Source organism: Lepisosteus oculatus, chromosome 5 (assembly GCF_040954835.1).
Source record: "Lepisosteus oculatus isolate fLepOcu1 chromosome 5, fLepOcu1.hap2, whole genome shotgun sequence".
In the NCBI taxonomy this organism is placed as follows: domain Eukaryota; kingdom Metazoa; phylum Chordata; class Actinopteri; order Semionotiformes; family Lepisosteidae; genus Lepisosteus; species Lepisosteus oculatus.
In genome coordinates, this window is record NC_090700.1 from 10,742,130 (window position 1) to 10,758,625 (window position 16,496).

The 16,496-nt window shown below is 35.2% G+C and overlaps 1 protein-coding gene across 5 annotated transcripts in view; it reads right to left on the reverse strand.

Moving 5' to 3' along the window:
* The window catches only part of dync2h1 (dynein cytoplasmic 2 heavy chain 1), a 149,585-nt gene extending 141,381 nt beyond the window's left edge, over nt 1-8,204 (reverse strand). For all 5 annotated transcript variants that reach the window (XM_069190091.1, XM_069190090.1, XM_015341694.2 and 2 more), the window contains exons 1-16: nt 8,017-8,204; nt 7,518-7,731; nt 7,125-7,295; nt 6,591-6,729; nt 6,148-6,266; nt 5,760-5,904; nt 5,426-5,658; nt 4,862-4,996; nt 4,472-4,585; nt 3,176-3,287; nt 2,708-2,832; nt 2,307-2,482; nt 1,774-1,969; nt 1,526-1,621; nt 1,066-1,227; nt 182-280 (exon numbers count right to left, since the gene is read on the reverse strand). In XM_069190091.1, coding sequence (XP_069046192.1) covers nt 182-280; nt 1,066-1,227; nt 1,526-1,621; nt 1,774-1,969; nt 2,307-2,482; nt 2,708-2,832; nt 3,176-3,287; nt 4,472-4,585; nt 4,862-4,996; nt 5,426-5,658; nt 5,760-5,904; nt 6,148-6,266; nt 6,591-6,729; nt 7,125-7,295; nt 7,518-7,712 — 2,217 coding nt within the window. In that variant the 5' untranslated portion in view covers nt 7,713-7,731; nt 8,017-8,204. The remainder of the gene's footprint in view (nt 1-181; nt 281-1,065; nt 1,228-1,525; nt 1,622-1,773; nt 1,970-2,306; nt 2,483-2,707; nt 2,833-3,175; nt 3,288-4,471; nt 4,586-4,861; nt 4,997-5,425; nt 5,659-5,759; nt 5,905-6,147; nt 6,267-6,590; nt 6,730-7,124; nt 7,296-7,517; nt 7,732-8,016) is intronic.
* Nucleotides 8,205-16,496: the final 8,292 nt, after the last annotated feature.

Consider the following 16,496-nt stretch of genomic DNA (forward strand, 5'->3'; position numbering starts at 1 on the left):
ACCAACCATTTTTCAAACCAGAATTAAGATAAATCAAACTAAAACACACTATAGGGTTAGACTAGACTAGAACTGCTTAAGAGTTAACCTCCAATGGGGAATACAACAGATTAAAATATTAGGTATGTCCACTCTTGTTGGAACAACATGAAAAACACACGTTGTATTAATCATATTACACCTGTGATTCCAAAGTGGCAAACCCTGTGCGCAGTTCCTGTAACCCATCTTTCCATCGCTGCTGGTGCCGAAGGAGATCCACATTCATCAATGTGACAACCTATTGAGGAACAGGAAAGTTGTTTAAACTGACTGGAAAAAAAATAAAAACAGCAAAACGTACATATAACTGAAAAAAATAAACGAATCCAAAGAAAGCAATTACAGTATACTGCTGCTCCATACAGAACTTTGTCATCATTTATTGTTGAAATAATCCATGTCTGTGGGGCGGCACTGGGTAAGCCTATCAACCCTGGACTTGGTTCAAGTACTCAATTCAGACTCTACCCATACTGCTCCAGTCCACCTAGCTGTAATGTTGACTGGGGTTTCCCTGGTGGTAATCCCTGTGATGAACCAGTATTTTTGTGGGGAGGGGAGTTGTAGTTCTGCAGACTGTTTAACATTACAAAAATTAGGATAAGGTCTGGCCTGACAAGAAAGGACTTTATCTCTTAATCCATGTCTGTTTGAGTAGCCCATATCCAGATCTGGCTGTAGGGTGGACCCATGACACTAATATAATAGGAGTTAACCCCCATTAAACAATTAAGAGCAGCCAATCAAACCTGTCTCTGGGATGTGGAGGGTAATCAAAGCATCCTGCAAAAATCCACACCAACACCAAGCAAACCCCACATGGAGAAGAAGTTCAACAAAGGTGAGAATCAGAGTCGGGACCCTTCAGCTGTGTAGCAGCAGTAGTAACCACCATTCAACCACTATGCATTCCATAAGTCACGAAGAGCTTCAATTACTAAAATAAACCACGCAATTTCATTCAAATTGTTGCCCTCTTTGTTTTACACATTGGTTATACGAAATGTCTGTTGAAAAACATACCTTTTCCATGAAGTCCACATGCCACTTCCTCAACTTTCTATTCTCAGTAGAAAGGCGCTCAGCAGCAGTTTGTAGCTTAGTGATATATACCTCCAGTTCTTTAGGATTATCCCAGGTGATCTGCACTTTTCCCCCAGAGTCACGCGAATGAGCTTTAGGATTCTGTAATTGTACAAAGTACATCACAACCACAATACCAGATATATTTTCTAAAAATAAAAGATTTAAAGCATTTAACCTTCACCTAAAATATACATTTATTGCAGACCAATAATTTGCAAAGGTCATAGCATTCAACTACACATCTACTGTATTTTTTCTAAATTAATTTACTGTATTGCAAGTGAAACTTATGATAGAAAAAATGTTTTGTTTCCATAAGAGGAAAGCTAAGTACAAATTTAGTGTAGTGGTAAAGTTTCATGGATGTGGACCGTGACTTCTAACTAATTTGTATCACCTTAATCACTTGTTCAAAGGCCAATGCATAGTTCAACATCATCGGTCGTTGGGAAGGTATCATCTGCTGATCTATGGTGTTGTAAAAATGTGCAACCTACAATAAAACAAGAATGGAAAACATGGTTAATTTATGAAGTCACAAAACGTAATTGAAAATACTTCAAACTAAATTAGCAATGTCACATAATTTAATGTTAATCTAAAGCTTTAAAAGTCGTTGTTTATTTTTTTATCTGAAGCACATGCCTGTTTGAGGATTAGAGCTTGTCTGTAAAACTTCTCTGCTGTGCTGGAGGCCTGCTGGATTTTAGCAGGAACAGCATATCCTAGTGCAGAGAGCTGTCGAACTTCTCGCAAAAGAGTCGCCAGGCGGTCTGAATAGTGGATCTTCAGCTTGCCATCAGTATGATCCAGTTCCATGACACGATTACTGGCTTGTAAGCTAAAACAATACGAAAACAATAAACCTCAATGGAAAAGATAATGTTGTTTGTTGTCCTATAGACATTTTAGGTTCTATATATCTGCTCCAAGCTACACAATAATAAAGTCTCCAGACCTTTTCTGTGCACCACTAGCAGCAGTTTGAAAACAGCACATATATATAAGCATACAGGACATAAAAGGAAACATAAAAATACAAAAAATATTTGAGTTTGTTTTCTTAGGATTTAAGGTCTATCTTTTGAAACAATTAAACCATATTTGATGAACAGTAGTTACAGGGTTATTATAATATAGTGATAAACAGATTGAGGATATTCCCATTCTCTGATCACCTGATGCCAGATTTTGGATCAGATAGTCTTGATTGGACCTCTCTGGACCAATCATCAAACTGATCCTGCTCATAGATTCTGAGCTGCTCCTGAAGATCATCTGAATATCTTACAAAAGAACGAAACCCAGACAGGTCGGATAATAGGGCTCCCGCAATTTTGATGGAATCCTCCACCTAGAGCACATGGAAAATTAATTAAAAGACTTTGAAGGTTTTGCATGATGTGTTACATTGAAATAAAACTACTGCAAAGTATGCAAAAGCATCTAGAATACATACTTTTAATAATAGAGCTGTACTATATTTCAATACATACTTTACATATTTTATCTTCTCCTAAAACAAACACTCTATGGCCCTATAGTGATGCATTAGGAAAAATGACTGTATAGGCCCTACCTTTAAAACCAGATGCCTGACCCACACAATGTTGTTAACAACTTCAGGGAGATTTCTGCCAGCCAGGGGCCCCGATTTCTCGCCTGGCACTCCATGACATCGATTCTCAAAATCTGTGCGGAGCCCTGACCCAGAAACAAATTTACACTTATTATCACAACGTAAACTTGAGTTATGTGTGTTTTTTGTGCTGCTCCTCAGTTTAATGTTGCCACAGACATTCTCATCACAGCTCTGTATTTTTGAAAATGTGCACAATTTTTTGTGATATTTGTGATTCTTGTGATTTTTGTGAGCTCGCAGAAAAAGAAAAAGACATTTCATTGTCAGCAACTACTGCTGCACACCGTATTGTTGTGCATTTGATAAATAAACTTTGATTTGATTTGATAACTGAAAGACTAAAACATGTTAAGGAAACTATTCAAACTTCCCCCAATAAGGTACTGTATGTGAACACATTCTTACCTTTGGTATAGTCCAGAAGTCTTGCCAGTAATGTTTCTCTTTCAGAAATCAGATCCTTACTAATATTTGGTCTTTTGATAAGTTCTTTGTATTTCCGAAAAGCTTGCAGAAGCTGAAACACATAAAATAGTCTCTTTTTTGAGAATGATTATGTGGAGTATGGTTAAGACCCATAATTAAATTCAAATTATAAAAAAACATCCAACCATTCACATTCCTGCTTCAGTAATGCCTACATTTTTCACATTGATCATGTCTTACATATCTTGGATCTTGATTAACATTTCTTTTAATGCTACAAGAGACTTATAATTTGTCATTAAAGTAATGTATACAGTAAATTGCAGACTGCTTCTTTAAACACAAACTTTTATAACAAATCAAACCCTAATATAACAGAATTCGGTTGTAGTTGTGTCAAAAGTTGAAAGTTGTGTCAAAGTCAAATTTGTCTAAAAAAATCTATCCAGACTATTTGCAGACATGTTGGTCTATAAGTATTGTAAGTGACGCATGTCCACTCAGTTTGCAACAATTTGGCCCTTCTACTTTTAAGTTCTGTGCTATATTTGGGCACTTTATTGTTTATATCTTGCATTATAAAAAAATGGTATAAACTGTACTGTAACAGGATATAAAAGTGAATAAAAATACATACTTAAAATGTTACGGTGGTTTTAATATAAACATTTCACTTATGTTATACAGTGCAGACATCAAGAATAAGGTAAAAAACAAGTGTTTTTAATGTGTATATAGCACACAGTGTAAGCATAGTCCAAGAGACTGTTGCCAGATACACTGAGCTACCATGCAGTTTCCTTTAAATTATTGAATGGGCTGCATTCGATATTAACAGTAACACATACGGTCATATATGATTTTCAAGCCATAGGTTAGAAAGGATATAGGATACTTCAGGCATCTTCTCTTATTGGACAACACTTCCCTTCTATTAGCCCATTATAATTAAGGGTTAGCATACAGTAGTTCAAAAAGTAGAGGGCTATATACAAAGTGCTATATAACATTCCTAACAGGGCTTTCTAAAAGGGTTTAATTCATTATGGGATGGCATACCTCAGCTTTCCCTTAAGATGGGGAAGACATTCCATCATGTTTGTTGATGTATGTAATTGCATACATGCTAAATATTGAGTAGTCAAGACATATTTTTCTTATAGATATTATTTACTTCACCATCTCTGTTAAAAAATAGTTTTGCCAATGGGCCCAAATACCACCTGTCTTATCAAAAAGTCAAATACACCATGGGAAGAAATGATAAACGTCTACCTGCTGTGGGCTGTCCTGAACATCCATAATGCAGGCTTTTAACTTGCTAGCAATTTCTTGTTCTGCAGGTGCAATGGCTCGCTCAAACTGTGACACTGCAGCCCTCCATAATTGCTACAAAAATATAATAAGGTCTTTTAATACCACAGGAAAAACAAAGTATAAAGTGCAACGACTCCCATTCCATCTCCAAAGGTTTGTCACTTCAGTGACACTTAAGGTTCTTTCTGTTGTCCACTAAACTTGTTACTGACTCTCAAAGACAGAAAAACGTCTTTGAAAACCAATACTTGATTTGCTCCTTAGTTACTTAAACACATGCAAAAGGTTTTAAATGACATAAAATTAGGTAATATTTTGTTAACGCATACAATATAGATGAATTCTCACCTCAGTGTATGGGTTATAGTGCAAAGCATTAAGCCCAGCAAAAGGTTCAAAAGCACAGGCTGTGGAAAGCAATTGCTGTTTACCAGGTGGCAAAAGACGAAGTAACTTCTCATGCACAGTGCGAACTGTTAAGACCTGCAGAGATAATCATAGTGCATCAGATATGCACTACCAAATACAATAGAACACAAAAATGTTCTCTCTAGTGAAACATATTACAATTCCTTTAACTGCTACTTCAACATAATGCACTAGTTCAAAAATAAACTTTAAGTGAGGCAGATAATGTAAAAATCTTTAAACACTGATGAAAACAGTTATCTAGAAATATATGTTGGTCAAAACAAAATGCTGTTAGATAGATGAAAACATTTCATTAGCATGTATCTTCTCAATTAGTTTTTAACTACAAACAAAAGTAAACTTATCATCAGAAACTGAATGATTGAATTCGAATTATATATGAGCTTTTGTCGAATACCAAACAGGAGCGAGAAAAAATCCATCAGTATATATAAGAAGTATAATAACATCAAAACAAAAACAATATATAGGTCACAAAACCTCTTCAAGACGTTTAGCCAGCTTCCCAAGTCTTTCTGGGTAGTACTGTTCACCCTGCCACTGATGAGGGGTGTAACGTTTCCACAGCTGTCCAGTCAGATGTTCGCAAGCCCCTACCCACTGCTCACAGACAGAAATGCCTGCTTGGAGGCTCTCTTTAACAGAGAGGAAGGGGTCATCCCACAGCTTCACAGAGTCCAGCTTCTTTTGCACATACCTCCCCAGGGCAGAACCTGAAATAAAATATCCAACAGGTACTGTAGACACTGTAGAACAGAGACAAAAACAAGTTGACTCTCCATCCAACGTTCCATGCGTAGTGCTAGTTTCATACCAATGACATCCATCAAACGTTGCATCCGTGTTTGTGGGTAAGGGTCGTGCTCAGTCTGTCTCCAAACATCATCCACTGTTTCCCTTGTGGCATTTACCAAACTCACTGCATCATCCAGTGAAACATTATCCAGACAGCTGTAATCCTGTCATCACACAACAAAGGAAAACGTGTTCTTGTGATATTTGGCACTGCATAATGTAATTTTATCTCTTGTGAACAGAATACCATCACTTACAGGTCTACAGTGCTGAAAAGAAACCGATGTTAATGTATGATCTACAATTCTTATCAGTCAATTATGATTTGCTGTTTCAAGCAAATACAAAAATGAAGACATGTAGATAAACCAATACTTAATTAGTAAGCATAAGTTAATTTTGAGTACCTTTTCAAGTGGTTGAAACAGATCATTGAAATGTGCAGCTCTGTCTCTCATATTAGACTTCACAGCAGACCGAGAAAGCTCTGCCCAATAGTTAAATTCATCACATGGTGTCATAATACCTACAGCAAAGGGAAAACCATGGTGGAATGTAAAATCACACTGTATGCTAATACAATCCAGTCTCAATTTTCAAAATATTAAATGTAATATATTTTAAAATAGATTAACTCTTAAAAGAGTTTCCTCTTCAAACATTACCAATGAAAACAGAATGGCAGAAAAAAGTAATTTAAAAGTAAGCATTTTTAACCTGGACAAATAACAGGAAGAAATGTATTGCATGCATTGACACAGCAACAGAAGGGCATGACTAAGCACAGTCCTAAAACTAATGCTTCTAACATCAGTCACATATTATAGTTGTACAAATGTGGCCTTATTACCCAAAACATCATCATCTTTCAAGCCTCTCTTTCCAGTGTAATATGGATCAGTTCTCCTGACAGCTGAGCCCAATCCCATCTCCAGCTCTGTCAGGAGGTTCTGTAGTTTGGGATCAAAGTTCTGACTCCACTTCTCATCCTTCAAAATTACAAATAAAACATATGTATTTATACTAACTAATAACAAGCAGGGGTGCATTATTTTTATTATTTAATCAACACAATAAAGGACCATTTCAGTCTTTAAAATATCTCCTTACTCTACAACACAGATTTGTAGGCATGTGAATAGTATTGTAAACGTTGGCCTTTTGAAGGAAAAATCCCGTCCAAGTGTTATAGATTTAATGAGAGAAGAGCCATTATAAAACTGCTCATCTCAGGTCCTAGAATTCCAGGCACAACAGAACTTCACAATACAGCGCATAATCTTTCACTTCATTAGTCATGATAGTAAATTCTGAATTTTAGCATAAAGAAAATATAGATGTCATTCAGATTTAATTCACATTACAATATAAACCACACACACACCTTTAAAAGTACAGGTGCAAACACCTGCCGAACAGCCTGATAGAGTGTGTTGATGGGAGAGTCTATCATCGAAGAGACCAGAATATTACTGTGGAGATTGTCTTCTGTTATAACATCAGGACACAACTTGAAAAAAACCAGCACTTTGTCTTCAGTGTCACCTGAATCCACCTGTAAGGTAACATGATAAAAAACAAAATATGCTTACATAAATTACAATGACAAAAAAAGATACATTTGGATAGTAATACAAAACAAAGGTTACGACTTTGATTAGACTAGTAGGCAAGCTTTTATTGCATCATGTAACACAGGATTATAGGTTATCCTGTAGAACTGTATGTAATCTTTAGTTACACTGTTATTTCTAGATTCACACAGAGAACCTCTTACCTTGTTAGATATGAGCAAATCGGTTCCATGCTTTTGCACACAGAGCACAAATTCATTTCCATCATCTAAAAAATTGTTCAGCTCTCGGCTCTCACCACCTGATGACACAACTGGGTCCGATGGCTTAAACCCAAAATAATTTGCTGCTGTAGTGAGGATAAAATCCTTCCGAGTATCTTCTAATCCAAGTGGCATCTTTCCCTTCTTGACTTGACTAAGAAAAACACAGAATTATCATATAAAACCTTAGATTATGTAACTTTTATATTAATGGGGCAAAACGTTTTGTAGACTGTATAGATAACGGTGTAATTATATACAGTAACAAAATTTCGTTCACATAGCTACGTAAAACGTAACCAATAAACGACAAAGCTAAATATTTCCGTTTTTCAATCATTCTAATAACATATACAGATAGATATAAGAGTGAAGAAAACACGCAGCTCGGATTTAAAGCGAGATAACCTATGCGCGAAAGAAACAAAAACTAACTTACCGAACATTGGTTACACGTTTAGAAAAAATGGCACATGTGCTCTAGCCTTTAAATAAAAACGTATGTGAGATGGAAAATAACCATAAACACAACACTGAAAATTTAATCGTTCTGGCAACTGCATCTGCAGAAGATCACTCTGTTGGTTATGTAGATCGCAACGGAAGCTTTCGTTGTTACCAGTGCAACACGTCCTATTCCTTACCATTCACAATACCTTTTAGAGTCTTTTCACTGCGTAGACGCTAGAGAATACAAGTATTTTACGTCTAAGCTAATGCCGAGGGCGACTAAAGCCCTTAAATCAGGGAAGGACCCTGCAATTAAGAAATCAAACTGAATAAATATACGAATCGATATTCAGTATGTTTTTATCTTTTTAAGTTTGTTTATTGCAGCAAAAATCAGACTTAAGAATAGAATTGCAGATTTGCTTTGGTTTTTTTTTAATCAGGCATAATATCAGACAGGTGGGTAGTGCGTCAGCATGCGTAGTCTGCAAAGGAAAAATCTGCAAACTACAGGAGCGATGACGAAAACCTGTAGGGGTTTGCGCATGTATTTCATTGTAGCTTGTGGTTTGGTCGGCGTTTGAGATCAACTGTAAGTCTTGTTAACATGATTGGAAAATCTAGTTAATGAAAGAGAAGGCGTAACTTAAACACCAAGCGTGTCTTGGTCTAAATATTTACGTTTAATGAATTTTAAAAAGCGTGAGGCGCCTTAAGGAGTTGGTACGCAATGGTTTCAGTAGGAGCTTCCTAAATCTCTTACTGTATGAGAACTTCTATGCGTAGTCGAGTGAGCTCCTCGGCTTCGGACTTCTAATATACAAAAAGACAAAACACATTCACTGAATGGTGACTTACCCAACTCCTCTTTACATGTTGTTTTGTATATTGTATTTAAAATTAATAATGCATCAGTTTAAGCATGTTACATTGCCAGTTTGCCAATTTTGAAATAATTATCGAATCGGTCTTTGTTACTGCATTTAAATACTTAAGTATTTTCGTAAGTTTGTCTTTGTTTTTTTATATTTTCTACTATAATATTAAATTAGCAAGAAGTGTTTCATTGTATTTGTAGAGCTACTGATATACAAAACTATTGTTGAATGTATTACTTGTACTGTGCCTTTTTGTTGGAAATGGTTCATTAACCATCATTATCTTCACAAAGTAAACTAGACATTTTTCAACAATATGCATTCAATCCTAATAAGTCTTAAGGAAGTACATGGAGGTATTTGAGGAAAGATCTTGATTTGATTCTTTCAATGCGATAAAGCTTGTTAAATATTTGACTTAAAAGAGCTACTTTAACTCAAACTTCGACATTTCGTTACTAATATTATGAGAACATGGTGGATGGTAATGAAACTGTCATGCTCATATCTAAATTATAAAAAATAACTTGTATGTTCACCTGTAAGCACACATTAGCATTTAAATGTAAAAATAAAGTATTGTGCTGATATTTTAAAATATTTTCCTAGGGCATTTACCAGATTCCCGTTTTTTTTCATAGCATACGAGTGAATTACGTTGTTTTCTAACAAAAAAGGAAGTAAAACTTTGTGATTCAGAAAATTAGGTTACATGTTTGTTCTTTGACATTTCAAACCCATTTTAAATGGTAAACCCCCATTGTTTCTCACAAAAAGCTCAAGGGTTTAAAAAAAAGGAATGGACACCTAGGTTCATCTTCAGAGTTCTCATTCTCTCCTTGCTGTTTGACTATAAATTGTCATTAGTCTGATATAAAACTTCTCGCCATGTTGAACTGGTAAATGCTGAATAGCGCTCTAGGTTACAATATTAATGTCACAATTTCATCTCATGAATTTCAAATGTAATGCTGAAGGAAGTAATGCCTCACAATAGTCTGCAGTAAAATAAAATCTGGTTTGAACAGTCCTTTGAGTTACATTCTTTATGCTGTATATAAATGTACCTGTCTGGACACCTTTTGAAATATTTTTGGTAAAAGCTATCTAAATGTGAAGACTCATTTATAGAAAATTATTTCCTTCATGTACTGTAACTCTTTGCACTTCACTGGTTATTACTGATGCCCTTAGAAAACATGCTCATGGTGGAACCATGTGTCTGGTCCATACGTGAGCTGTAACACCACAGACAACCACCTCTATGCTCTTAATCAATTCTTCTGTCTGTTCTAATGATGTCATCTGTGGACATTGTTTAATATCTAAATATTACATATATGAAAATAGAATACATTTTATTTAGCAAAAGAGAATCCATATAAACATAGCTGAATTGGATCTCGTGAGACACAGTTTCTTTAGGGCTGGTATAATCCACCACTGTCATTTTGCTTACTTTGATATTTTTAATTCCCTTGGATTTCATAATCCCCATTCGATACAGGCCATGGCAACAGTTGTTGTGGTACTTTCCCTGACAACTTGTTTTTGCCGATTTGACCATGTTATAGCTAATAATAAGTCAGTTTAGGTTTCACTCGAAAAACACAATGGTTAACAGGAATAAAGCAATGAAAAGAAGAAATGGCCGTAGACAGAAATATATCTTTTAGCTCTTGTTAAACAGTACACAGTGGTTTTATTTCTGAAATGACAGGAAACTTAGAAAAGGATACAATAACGGAAATTAATGCAAACATGTAAACTGCAATAAAAAGTAACACAAAGTTAAGTAGGAAACGCCATGTAGAAATTTCTCCACAAGTGAGTTTAGTATCAATTACTGTAACTAATTGTCTCAATATTCTAGTTTTAAATTGTGGTCAAACTACTTTGAAAGATCACAAGGACAATTTAAAAAAGCAATGCTTGTTTTAAAATTCTTAAAATGCTTCCAATATTTTTCATTTTCAGCACCTACAGCCTGATTTATTTTGTTTTTCAATTTTGTTCATTTTTGTATCACATTTGGCAAACAGCTGTGACTGCATTTTTAATGCTGGGAATAAGACATTACCCCTTTGGGGAAACAGTTATAGTTTATGAAGTGTCTGTAAGCTTTCTGAATTGAGCCCATTCAGTGCTTTTAAAATTAAATGTTGATGTCAGTTCCACTTCCTGTTTTATTAAAAAAAACATCAGTTTTCTGAACATTTAAAGGCATTGTGTGCAGGCACCTTATAGGGAATTCCCCTCAAAAAACCAAACTACTGTGTTAAGTATTTTACTCTCTTTTGAAAAACAAAGAGACACGCCATTTAGAACCTTTTACTCAATCACCCTATCACATTGGAGTCCCTAAATGCTCTTCAAAACAATTTGGTAATTTACAATTTAGATGGATGAGCACTTTGGGTGTTCAAAGTTTGTCTTCCAAGTCACATCTGCAAGCCAAGCTTGCCACTTTTAATACTGTTCCAGAATGAAAACCTTGATGTTTTATTGCCAAAAAGAAGCTCCCACTGTTCATTTTTGCCAAAGCCTCCTCTTGCAAGGGGTTTCCGTTAGCAAAAAAAAGCACAAGACAGCTAAATAGCAAGAACACTCATTTCTTGTGCTGCATTTATGAATTCAACATTTCAAAACGAAGATAAAAAAACACAGTGAGTGAAAATCATTAAGGGTGCTTGATCTTAGACCAGGCAGAGGTATAGAATCAGACATCAGTTGTCCGAATAGCTCATGTCACTGGCTGACTGACGGGGATTCCCTAAATCTGTCCTAAGCCAAAAAATGTTGTATTTGATGTCTTATTTGAAAAACAAACATAAAATACTAATTCCTCTTCAAGTACTAATTCTTCAATGTGTGTGATTTAATAATAAGGGATGGAATAAACCAATTATTTGTTTCAATATTCAAAAATTGTTTTACATAAACCAAAGAAATGTTTGAAAATATTTGACAGACTGTACCCTAGGTGATTCCATCTGCGCACACAAAATACTTCCACAACGATGGTGAAAGTTAGTGCAGGTAGCTTTATTGTAGGCTTTTTTAAGTCTTGTAAAAAAGAAAAATCACTGAAAAACCCCATCCACCATTGTGCACACCATTTGACCAAACACCTACTGTATGTGAGCACCAAAACAGTCAATTGTTGACTACAATCTAGCCAATTAAAAAATGAATGCCCATTTATTTACAATAATTAGAGGCTGTTTGGCAGTCACTAGGGGCTGTGTCGTAACTTTCCATAAGCACACGTACAGTACAGTAAATGAACTGCAGCACTCTTTATTGCAATTTAATGAACAGTTAGCCATACATTCTCTGCCGGCAGCACAGTCTATTTGCTTACACTCAGTTCACTAGCAAGAAAGGCAGACAACCGGCTGTTCTGGTGACCTTTAGGTGACTACAATGTACAGCAACTATAACAGATAGGTCACCTGTAATTGAAGTCTCTTCTTAGGCCCAGTTGCCACAATGTGTTAAAATATATTTTAGTCTATTATTAAGAAACAACAACAATTAAATTCTAATGATTTGTCTAATTATCTTCCTAGTAAGTAGCCACCCAGGAGATCTGTAATGCTTCCCAGAAAATGTCAGATACCTGATACTAAGTTTAGCATTCCTCAAATAAACTAAGTATATACAGTTTATTAGTATTTAATACTATTAATTGCCAGCGATACAGTCTTGCTAACTCATTTGGTTAGCGTATGGGCACCTATATTACTGTACAAAATTAACTGTGCCAAAGCATGTTACCTTGTATTCGGCACACAAAGGGAGAAATGAGTGACAAAATAAATAATGATGAAACGTTAGCTCGAAAAACCAAAAAGGTTAAGATATTAAAATAATTATTTAAAGTATGTTTTCATAAGCCTACTTTTATTTATTTTAAGAAAAGGGTGCAGTCTGTAGCAACAGCCAGTAAATTTTAAATACAGATAAGAAATGTTGCAGTGAATGTAGACAGTTTTACAACAGGCTCATAATGACTCTATGTTTTTTTCCTATACATAATGGCTTTGTATATCAGAGGTGGCCACCCTAGTGTCAAGTCTTGCATTTACCTAATGGTAATGGAAGCGTTACAACTGAGAAGCAGAATTTTGAATCCCAAAAATCAGACACAGGAATAAATATGACTTCATTTATTGAAAATTTGACAAATACAACTGTAAGCAACACATCGTGAAAGTTTAAAAATGAAAAGAAAAGATTCCAAAGAAGAGTTCTGATAATGCATTCCAAATTTAGGAAAATGATTATTTTATAAATTTTTCAACTATTGTTATTAAAATAATAAAATAGTACCATTGGTGTACAATGAAAAGAGTAACTCAGCTGTTGTTTTATAGCACACAGTATATTGTATTTATTTCTGTAGAATTCTTCAGTTTGGTTGTAAGTTGCTTTTATTTTATTCAAATGTATTTTGCTTTAAAAAGCCTAAGCCTCCTGAAGGAAGGGAGGAAGCATATAATTGTTGTAACGTCAAAATATTCTGGTAAATGTGTGAATTCATTATTCCATTCCCACGATCATGGACAAAAAAAAGGACAAAAGCCACAAACATCTACCACCAAATTTAACTCAGGGCATCATGTACTTTCCTAGTTCAAAACGCACAACCTTTTCAGTACCAAATATAACATTGGCATAAAGCTCAATCTTTATTTTCTCTTACTATAAAACACAGTCTCAACTATCATTAAGATAGTTTAGAAAATGCATAGTCTCTTCTTACATAGAGCCTTTAGAATAAGATTTAGATCCGTGTTTCAAAATAAATGTTTCAGAACAGCTTCATTGTACTTTTAATGCTTAGTATTTAGCGATTTTTCACGGGTTGCATGTGTAGTGAACTAACACATGCAAATATTTCAAAGATAATTGCTCAGATTAAATCTAATTTAAATATAGAGCATTTTGAGTGATGAAAGTTTGGTTCTTAACGGCATGGGACAAATCATTTAGTTTAATTCATCATTCGTCACCAACTAAGAGCAGATTTGTCCCCAGGTGTTTTGAGAACTCACTTAACACATAGTTAAATTGTAACACCATTTGCCATTCTTGTGCTAACCACCCAGACAACATTTTGTATTTGCAAAGACATAAGAAGATGAAATGCAGTAATAAAATGCAATGTTTTTTAAAGTGGCATTAATAAGCTTACTAATAGCAATACAAGTATGCATGGGTGCCACGTATGTACAGTAAAAAATGATGGTGGTGCATACTGTATCCTTTTACAATGAGATATACGCATCTTACAAAAATAGAAGTAGTGCCAAAAGTAAGTGACTGTATGCAAAAGGCCATAGAGGTTAAGGTGCTCACAATGTTTCATGCACTGAAAGCACACCAGGATTCATTTTGATTTGTCTAAAAAAAACAAGGAAAACAGATGGATCTAGCAGTTGCCATAGAATCTCAACTTTCCTATTCACTCTCAATTAGACCTTCACAACCTACGCTTCAGATTATGAGAATCTGACTTCATAGATACTGTGTTATTTAAGTACAAAAGATTAATCTTTGTTTTAGTAGCACACTTTTATGGAAATTAATCTAAAATTATGGGATTTTCTGTATTTTTCTAACTGCCCAAATGATTTATAATATATATGCAGACGTTGAGATTATAAAAAGGGAGCAAAGCTCCTTCAACAATGCATACTGGAAAGCCCTTAAAAATCAGTTTATAAAAATCATATTCTTAGACTAACTTACTGTAAATGAACCTTTCATTTAGAACATTGCAGTGACCTAAGCACAACTCCTACACATGTATTTACTTTATGCTCAAACTTCCTAACAGAGGGATTTCCAAGAGAATTTTAACTGGTTATTTTTTTCTACATTTTTTCAAGTTCTTAAACAGCCGTTCTGGAGTCTAGTATCACTTCATCTATCAGCGCAGGCAAGGTACTTTAGTTAGTATGTTGCTTGTGGCTGGATGAACTTATCTGCTAGTTGAAGGAAGGACTTTGTGAAAAAAATCTGGAAGTAACTTGAGTTAGAGGAAAAGCAAAACCGCACACGATACTTATCTGAGCAAACTCAAAAATGTTAATGTTTCAGAGCCAATTCTATGCAACTGTAACTTAAGAGGCAATGATTTATATTGTTTGTGTTACTGAGATAGTATTGTACTGTATATATTTGGCAGCAAAAAAGAAAAGTACATCAAAAATTTTCTTGTGAGGAATATGATATGTGCCTTAAAGTGAAAATCGAAAGGACTACACCATGCGTGAATGACAATATTGAAATTTTGTACTCTTTTGAACTACGCATGATGTTCTGTAAAAATGTTTTATATGCTTGTTATTGGTGTGTAAATACACACAGCTCAGTTGTGTTCCTGATGTGAATGAGACTGTTTAAGTGTGGGTGACATGGAATCCTGAATAGAAGGGTGACAAATGTTTTATATTTGTAGTTCAATTAGTAAAATGGTACAGTACACATACACATCAGAGATTCAAAATTTCAAAATCCCCAGCACTCCCTTTTTTCTAAGAGACAAACAGGGAGAGTTAACCCTCACAACCAAAATAGTCAAGTACCAGTGCTTACTAATGACTGTCACAGGAGTCGGTACTCACACTAAGCCTTTTCAGCATTTACAATGAATCACATCCCAGAAATGTAACTAATTTTGCATTGCAGTACTGACACAGGCAGCCACATTAGAAGAAGCAAGTAGGACACTCACAAGTGACATGGACCTACTGTACCATAATGTTAATTTTGGGCCTGGCACCTTTACCCCAAATTCCATAACATAATTGTGACTGCATTTTGTAAACAAACATGCCAATATATGGTTTAATGTTTCATCTTGGGAAATGCCTTTATTATGAACCCCATCAAAATACTTAGGAGTCAACTTGGATGGGACTCATATAGTGTATTGGCCCAGTCTAAGTAACATCAAGTAACATCAGAAAAAATCTAATGGTTCTCTCTTGCAGAATACCTATCTGCCTTATAATCTGGCAAATAAAGATTATACACATGCTGCTTAAAGCATGAGGTTACTATTATGTCCATTCCAACTCTGGGCCATGTGAGATGGAAACATTCATGAACAGACCCAACTTCACTGTCCACAATAATGGCAAGCCTACAACAAATTTCTGACATCCCCTGATTGCAAATGTATAGCCTTCAAGAGAATACGCACAAGGCATGAGCGATAAGGCTACTTTCTTCAAAAGTCGAAGATGAGTAATGTTCTGGAGGCTCCTCCTGTTTCTGCTTGACATACTGTATTAGGTGACCATTGAACGGATTTATAATCTGGAAATTGGTGATTGGCAGCACTCATTAAGCACCAGCATCCTAACTACATGGTAGATCAGGTAGAGAGGATAGAAATTAAGGGGAATCCTTAGAAACGCTAGACTGTGTAAACTCAAATGGAAATTTAGCCAGATCATTTCATATTTAGTAGATGAATTTAAGACCTCATTTTAAGGTCTAAAAGATGCCATCTCCTATTGTCACATTCCAGTATGTGGGCTTTGGATTGGAATTTCTGCTCTTCAAGAACTTATGC